Raw genomic sequence first — 8,112 nt, forward strand, 5'->3', positions numbered from 1 at the left:
GGTGTGTTGGTATAGTATGAAAAGTGCACGACACAATCTGTATGCTTATTTTTCTATGCTTATCTTCTAATCTCTCTGATACAAGGCGTGAGACACTAAAAGAGATGTGTGAGCATAAGAGACACAAATATATGATGATAATAGTTAAATATATAAGTATTGTCAAGCGACATGAAGCATGAGAGATATAAGTGTGAGATAATAAAAGGTAAATATATAAGCATTGTTAGGTAATATAGAACAGAGTCATACCTGGGCCGACACGGCACAGCGATGACATGGTGTATCGAGGGCCGTGCTTGGACTTTCATGGAGTTGACTCGTGCTAGTATATCATGGCACAATGAACATGCCATCATGCACGACGGGTCGGACCGTGCTGTGTCACATCACTAGGTCTTAGGTTCTCATGTGTAGGAAGGAAATTTTTCACATGTGGATACGTATGCATTGCTTATCACGATCATTTATTTACTTTGAGATTTGTGTTAGAGGGGTGGATAAAAAAATTATAGGATATAAGAGAAAATCAATAGATAAATAAATATCATGTGAGAGAAATAGACATATATGCACAAATAGATGTGCAGTTGTATTTCCACTCATGCGCAGATCGCAATGTTCTCCAAGCTAAGACCACCCCGCCATTTTCATTTCATTTAGTTCCCTTCCTGATTCCTTTCACCGTTTTCATTCTCTTTATTTTCTCTCACATTCAACAGCTTCTTTTCGAATGGATTTATAAAGTAAAATGAGAAAAAATTTCATCATATATGAAATAACTTTAGGAATCCCTTTGTGAAAGAAATTGTGAAAAGGAACCGTTCAAACACTAAAGAGAACGAAAATTCATTTACAAAGGGATTCTAGATCGCAAAGGGAATCCGTTAGACATGTCTAACTTGTCATCAATTTGAAGTCAAGTGTTTGAATTATGCAGTATTACCGTTTGAGCTCAAAATTCCTCATTTATGTTTGCACTTCACAATGATGTAGGGCATGCGTCAGCTTCATTGTTTGTCGTATTGCATCGATCGATCGAGAGAGAAATGGTAAGATGTCGCCTTTGATTGCTACAGGTGCTGAGAACCTGAGCCAATCGTTTTCTTGACAAGAGAATCCATGTAGACAGAGATGGTTCTGTTATTTTCTGCTTTATCTGGACCTGGGGGTACTTATCCCTACATAATCTGTTCGGTTTTTACTTGTGCGTCTGATCGATGTTGGGTTGGCATTGTATGCAGCAGCAACAACAACAACAACAAAAAAAAAAAGACGACGAAAGTATCACTCAGAAAAACAGGACGGCCAGTGTATAGATCGGAAAGCATCGTGTATGGAGTCCAAACACTTTTCAGTGGCGGAAAGGTGTTATTTTCCAACTAGATTGGTGATCTTTGCGATCGTACTAATAATTTATTCCCTCCTTTTTGTCATTCGAAGTGGTTCGATAACAAATGCATTTCCTAGTCACCCCTTGTCTTGTCATGGAGAGAAACTCAAGACGGAAGTCGTGTGCTTATCCATATGCCTGAATCTAACAGGATTTGGCGAGCACATGGGACATGGCTGGTAATTAAAATGATGAGCACATTGAAGCCGATCAGCTACTAATAGTCGGAGTGCTCAGTACTCACTAGCCTGTCTGCGATCTGATTGCCCACATGCATGCAATGATACAACGCAAGGCAAGGCAGCCGCCGATTCATCGATCGAGCAGTGAGATGGTCAAATCAAAAGCCGTGCATCCGATCCGATCCGATCCGCGGCGCAGGCACAGATACACAGCAGGCATGAGGATTGAGGAGAGGATCAGAGGAGCCCGGTGCAGCTGATCACTGTCATCTGATCCGTGTGGCAATTATTGGCAAGTGTCGCGTTGCCAGAAGGGAAGGGACTCAAGAGCAGTGGTCGCACGGCACTGGAAACCGAAAACGGGCGAGCGTGCGGGGTGCACGTGCGATGAGGGATCCCCAGCTTTGCGAGCCTCCCTCCGGATTCCCGCTCCCGCATCGGTACAGGTGTGTTTGGTTACTGGCGTATAATCTCGAAAATAAGACTAGTTACTCGTATCCATTATTACAGTGGTCTTACGAATATAATATATATTTTTATTTTGGTTTAGAGTAAAGTTTGATTCCACCTTTACTCCATAGCTTGCTCAATATATATAGCCTCTACATCTATTTACGTAGACAGTAGACAGATCTATTTATCAGTATTATAAAATTATCTACATATAAGTAATAAATCATAATTTTAACTTTTATATATACTCATACAGTCTCAAGTTCAATTAACCAAATAAAAATTCAATTTAATCCGTAAGATAGATATAATAAATCAAATATTTTTTAATAAATATAATTTTATTCAACCTGTTTATATAATATAATTTTACGAAATTTCGTCCGTCTAACAAACATAGAGTAGAGAAGGCTGCGTCTGTCTGTTCTTTCCTTTCGTGGCTACCCCCTTGCTTTCGCTGCGCGCGGCGCGCCACTGCCTACTGGAGCGGCAGCCGGAAGCCACTGCCTACTGGATTTGCTGTGTCAGAGGGTGACGTGGAGGGAGCATAGGATGCGCTGCACGTCGCCGTGTCTTCAGCTAGGACGCCATGGCATCATCACAAGCAGGCAAGCGGCTAGTGGCGTGTGATTAGTTATCCGTATAGATATTATTATATATTATATATATATATTTTAAGTAGAGTTATATTTATTTAAAGAAAAATATTTGGTTAATTATATATATCTAGATAACTCGAGTTAAGTTTCTATTTGATTAATTAAATTTAAGGTTGTATAAACAGATATAAAAATTAAGACTGTGATGAGTTACTTATATAAAAATGATTTTATAATATTAATAAATGGGTTATATTATGAGAGTACATTTGCATCTGTCGAGCTAAGCTAAAATAATACATGCAAACAAACAAACACACTTCTTCTTAAAAATATACGTATCTATTGATCCAGATTAATCTCATGTGGGCACCAATCAAAACTAGAGTTTTTTTAAGTCATTTCCAACTCAATATAGCTGTAATATCTGAATGCACACGTAAACTCACGCAACCCTCACTCACTCACACCCTTACGTGCTCACTAAACTTATAAACTATACGCACACATGCGCTATAAGAAATTCAAACCATATAATTCGCTAGGTGCGCTATAAGAAATTCAAACCATATAATTCGCTAGCAACAAGAGCTAGAGCTTTTTTAAGTCCTTTTGAACTCAATAGCTACAAAATAGTCACAAAATTAAAAATATATATAGAAAATAGAAAATAGCTGGGCCCATACGTGTCGGGTTGGATCGTGCTGGCTTGGGCTGGGCCGTGTCCGTGCCGACCCAACTTAGCCGGGCCGTGCCGGTGCCGGCACGCTGTGCCGCGCGTTCGACCCAGGCACGACTCGTAGCCTCGTGCCGTGCCGGCTTGACCCGCCTCGACTCGAGCCATGCTTACAATGTCATGCCTCGGACCAGCCCAGTAAATATGGCACTGTATATACGTGCACACTAGACTTATAAAGTATATACCTACGGTCAGTTCTCAATCAGACCCTAGCGTCCAACCCTGGATGAATTGGGCCTACTGTTCTACACTAAAATTCGGCTTGAGGCCCATATGCCTCCGAAAAAGGTTATAGTCCATGGGCCTATCCTTCGCACTCATGGACCCTTGCTCGCCGTTTCACTTGTTGGACCCAAACTATTCTTTTCTTGGTTTCTTTTATTTTCTTGCGACACGTACCTGTTCTTCTCGAGGAAATGATCTTTTTCCCACATGCCTCACATGCTTGTATATCAATTCAACTCGCCAAGGCTAACTGAGCATAGCTCAGTTGCTCAGCCATGAGAGTGATGTGCATATGTGAAATTGTGAACGTATTTGTGTGCCGGACTTGTATTCTCAATTTCGATTTCAGTACGCCAAACTAATCTACCCTCCGAGTTCGCCCTCCCGGAAAATTGAAAACGTAACGCAATGCACTTTCAAAACGAGTACGCTAGCCATACAAAGAGAAGCAAAACGGAGGCAAACCAAACGGGAAGAGGGAGCCGGGCGGTTACCTTCCCGCCATTTCCTCCCTACCCACCCTTCCCGCGGCCATGGCGACCACCCGATCCCCGGCGCTATAGAATTCTCTCGTCGCCTCCCCTCCACCCCCTACGGCTCCGCATCCCTCACCACCCTGACCCTCCCCGGCGTCGCTGCCCCTCCGCCGCCATGGGCAACTGCTGCCCGGGCTCCGGGGATGCGGAGCCCGCCCACGGCGCCGCCGACCCCTCCTCCCGCTTCGGCGCTGGCACCGCGTCCCTCAAGGCCAGCGCGTCGCCCGCCGTCGCTCCGGCCCCCAACAAGCCGCCGGCGCCCATCGGCCCCGTCCTGGGCCGGCCGATGGAGGACGTGCGGAGCATCTACACCGTGGGCAAGGAGCTCGGCCGGGGCCAGTTCGGCGTGACCAGCCTGTGCACGCACAAGGCCACCGGGGAGCGGTTCGCGTGCAAGACCATCGCCAAGCGGAAGCTGTCCACCAAGGAGGACGTCGAGGATGTTCGGCGGGAGGTGCAGATCATGTACCACCTCGCCGGCCAGCCCAACATTGTCGAGCTCAAGGGCGCCTACGAGGACAAGCAGTCCGTGCACCTCGTCATGGAGCTCTGCGCCGGCGGGGAGCTCTTCGACCGGATCATCGCCAAGGGCAAGTACACCGAGCGCGCCGCCGCCGCGCTGCTCCGCACCATCGTCGAGATCGTGCACACCTGCCACTCCCTCGGCGTCATCCACCGCGACCTCAAGCCCGAGAACTTCCTCCTCCTCAGCAAGGACGAGCACGCGCCGCTCAAGGCCACTGACTTCGGACTATCCGTCTTCTTCAAGCAAGGCACGCATGCCCCCCTGCCTGGATTTCTTTCTTTCTTGATTCTCCTTCGATCGAACAGCATCGGCATCATTGCCGCCGTTAATTGCTGCAAATGAAACCAGACCTCGAATGAGAACGGCATGCACTTGCTGATTGCAGGGGAGGTGTTCAAGGACATCGTCGGCAGCGCGTACTACATCGCACCGGAGGTGTTAAAGAGGAACTATGGCCCCGAGGCGGACATCTGGAGCGTCGGCGTCATCCTCTATATCCTCCTCTGCGGAGTTCCCCCCTTCTGGGCCGGCGAGTCCTCTATTCCATCGTGTTCTCCTCCGCTTGTGACCTGTCAAAGATGACGAGACGAATCCGCTGTGTTTCAGAATCCGAGCACGGCATCTTCAACTCCATCCTCAGGGGGCAGGTCGACTTCTCCAGCGACCCGTGGCCGCGCATTTCCGTCGGCGCCAAGGACCTCGTCAGGAAGATGCTCACCTCTGACCCCAAGAAGAGGATCTCTGCTTACGATGTCCTCAGTATGTTGTGCTTCTTTTTCCTCTTCTGCAGTTGCCTCGTTGCAGTTGAAATTGTACTAAAAACGCTGTCCGTTGCTCTGCAGATCATCCTTGGATTAAGGAAGACGGTGAAGCGCCTGACACGCCACTGGACAACGCTGTCATGAACAGGCTCAAGCAGTTTAGGGCTATGAACCAGTTCAAGAAAGCCGCGTTGAGGGTACCTAGTTTTCAGTCATTCTAAAAATCCAAGAAACTGACAAGTTTCACTCTGGGCTCTCTCTGAATCCCTCCCTCCCTGGCAGGTCATTGCCGGGTGTCTGTCCGAGGAAGAGATCAGAGGTCTCAAGGAGATGTTCAAGAGCATGGACGCCGACAACAGCGGCACCATCACCGTCGACGAGCTGCGGCGAGGTCTAGCCAAGCAGGGCACCAAGCTCAGCGAGGCTGAAGTGGAGCAGCTAATGGAGGCCGTAAGTCCACGCACACTCGGCATCTTACGTGTGCTGCATGCTACGTTGCTTTAACTGTATCCTACACGTTGTCTCGTAACTGCAAATGCAAGGCCGATGCCGACGGGAACGGGACGATCGACTACGAGGAGTTCATCACCGCGACGATGCACATGAACCGGATGGGCAGGGAGGAGCACCTCTACACCGCGTTCCAGTACTTCGACAAGGACAACAGTGGGTATGTAATCCTTGCTTCACGTTGGTACGTGCACAATGAATGCCGTCACACATGGATGGAGTCCTGATCGAATCTCGTGCCGGCTGGGGTGCCTTTGTGATCAGGTGCATTTCGAAGGAGGAGCTGGAGCAGGCGCTCAGGGAGAAGGGGCTCCTCGACGGCAGGGACATCAAGGACATCATCTCGGAGGTCGACGCCGACAACGTAAGTCGTCGTCGCAGCAATCTTTGTCGCTGCATACTTGTGCATCATGAACGCGGCTGATGGGCTGGTAACCGTGAACCGGCACGTACAGGACGGGAGGATCGACTACAGCGAGTTCGTGGCGATGATGAAGAAAGGGAACCCCGAGCCGAACCCCAAGAAGCGGCGCGACGTGGTGCTGTAGGAGATCAGGAGCGATGAAGTCGAGGAGCTGACAGCGGCAAGCCGGCGGCTCGTCTCTACTGACCGATCAGGTTTCGGCGTACGTCGGGCAGTTGATGCCACGATGGACGGCACACTCGAGCAGATCGAGCAATGCTGTTCCATGGCGCACGCAGTGGCGGTGCATGAGCCCTGTATATATTGGAGGGGGGAGGGAGAGGCTCACACTATGTAACTATGTGACGAAAGAGACGGGCGTAATCCATGCTTTAATTTGTACTGACCCATGCAACAGCTCGTGTTACTTAGAGCTGTTCGTGAATCTGCACTGATGGTTCCTCTTTGTTTAGTGGTCTGGCCTCTCGACGTGCGATGCGACGACGACGAACTGTGCTGTGTATCTTCAGATGTGTAAGAGGAGAGAATAGCATACCCCGAAACCTGAATGTTCACGAAACGGACACGCTTGGGCACAGTTTTCCCCTTCTTGTGCATGAAGTGTAAGCAGTACAGCACGGTCTGCTTCAGGGTCTCCTTACTCAAGTCTGAATTTATCTGTCGTGCCCTGAACGACACAGTTCGCTTCAGGGACTCGTTACTCTGAAGGAAAATGAAGGGACAAGAGAAGACAAAAATACGAGAACCACAAGGGCAAGAGAAGATAGAGCCGGAGAAAAATTACTGGATCTGAAGAGAGCAACACCATCATCCATTCAAAAATTAAGCAGAAAAATATGCAGTATTTTCAGTAATTTCAATGTATTGTTCATATCGAGGGCATGAGCCCCACAAAATTTTCAGATCAAGTTGAATTCGGTAGTGCCATCAGTGAACTCGGACTGTTAGCTGCTGCATGGTCTGTATGAAATTATGAACCCACTAGATAAATGAACAATTGAACGAATGAAAACCAGTCCTCTCACATCTAGGAGGTCACAAACAAATTGACAGCTTCACATGAAAAATATGCAGCTGACCCTCCACAATCCAAGCTTTCAGAAAATGTGAAAAGAATGAGACAAACAAAGGAGAAAAGTCTCAGTTTTGGGAACTAGCAAGTGACCCACGTTAAAAACGTAGCTAACTTTGCTATAATATTTTATCATAATAATATTTGATTAATTGTATTTTACATAGACTCTTTATTAGGTATTTGATTTTACAATATTTTGATTTTTAAGACTATATTTGATATGGATCCAATTTTGTATTCTAACCCCAATTTCAATTATTACTTATTTTATTTTATTTGGACTCTTTAATTAGATATTTTGCTTTCTAAACTGTATGAAAATCGATCTACTAATTTTTTTTATAATATTTAATTTTGAATCTAGCAATTTATTAATCGTATTTTATATGGGCTCTTTAGTTTAATCTAAACCATTAGATATTCATAACAATAATTGGTTTATATATTTTTTTATTAACGTGATAATTTGTGATCTTGAGAAAGAACATGATGGCTTCTTTTAACACTCAAATAATAATATAAATTATAGGATCGAGAATGACAACTAGACCGGGGTTGAATAAACGCCTTATCAACTTCTTGCATGGTCTTTTACTAATCTTTTACCTAACCTGCCACAAAACAATATGCGGAAACAAAAACTCAAGAGAAACTCGTTGCGCCAAAAGATCTTCTATGAAAGCACAACT

The 8,112-nt window shown here is 46.2% G+C and overlaps 1 protein-coding gene across 2 annotated transcripts; it reads left to right on the forward strand.

The window, feature by feature from the left end:
- Positions 1 to 3,755: 3,755 nt before the first annotated feature.
- LOC133922784 (calcium-dependent protein kinase 2-like) lies at positions 3,756 to 7,120 on the forward strand. 2 transcript variants are annotated; one of them, XM_062368277.1, is made up of 8 exons: positions 3,756 to 4,900; positions 5,039 to 5,182; positions 5,260 to 5,412; positions 5,496 to 5,611; positions 5,697 to 5,903; positions 5,957 to 6,084; positions 6,189 to 6,288; positions 6,380 to 7,120. In XM_062368277.1, the coding sequence occupies exons 1-8, from the start codon at positions 4,000 to 4,002 to the stop codon at positions 6,470 to 6,472; spliced, it is 1,842 nt and encodes a 613-aa protein (XP_062224261.1). In that variant the 5' UTR covers positions 3,756 to 3,999; the 3' UTR covers positions 6,473 to 7,120. The 2 variants fall into 2 exon arrangements, with proteins under 2 accessions (XP_062224261.1, XP_062224253.1); XM_062368269.1 differs by having other exon boundaries at positions 5,697 to 5,864; positions 6,380 to 7,119.
- Positions 7,121 to 8,112: the final 992 nt, after the last annotated feature.

The sequence above is a fragment of the Phragmites australis genome, chromosome 1 (genome assembly GCF_958298935.1).
Source record: "Phragmites australis chromosome 1, lpPhrAust1.1, whole genome shotgun sequence".
In the NCBI taxonomy this organism is placed as follows: domain Eukaryota; kingdom Viridiplantae; phylum Streptophyta; class Magnoliopsida; order Poales; family Poaceae; genus Phragmites; species Phragmites australis.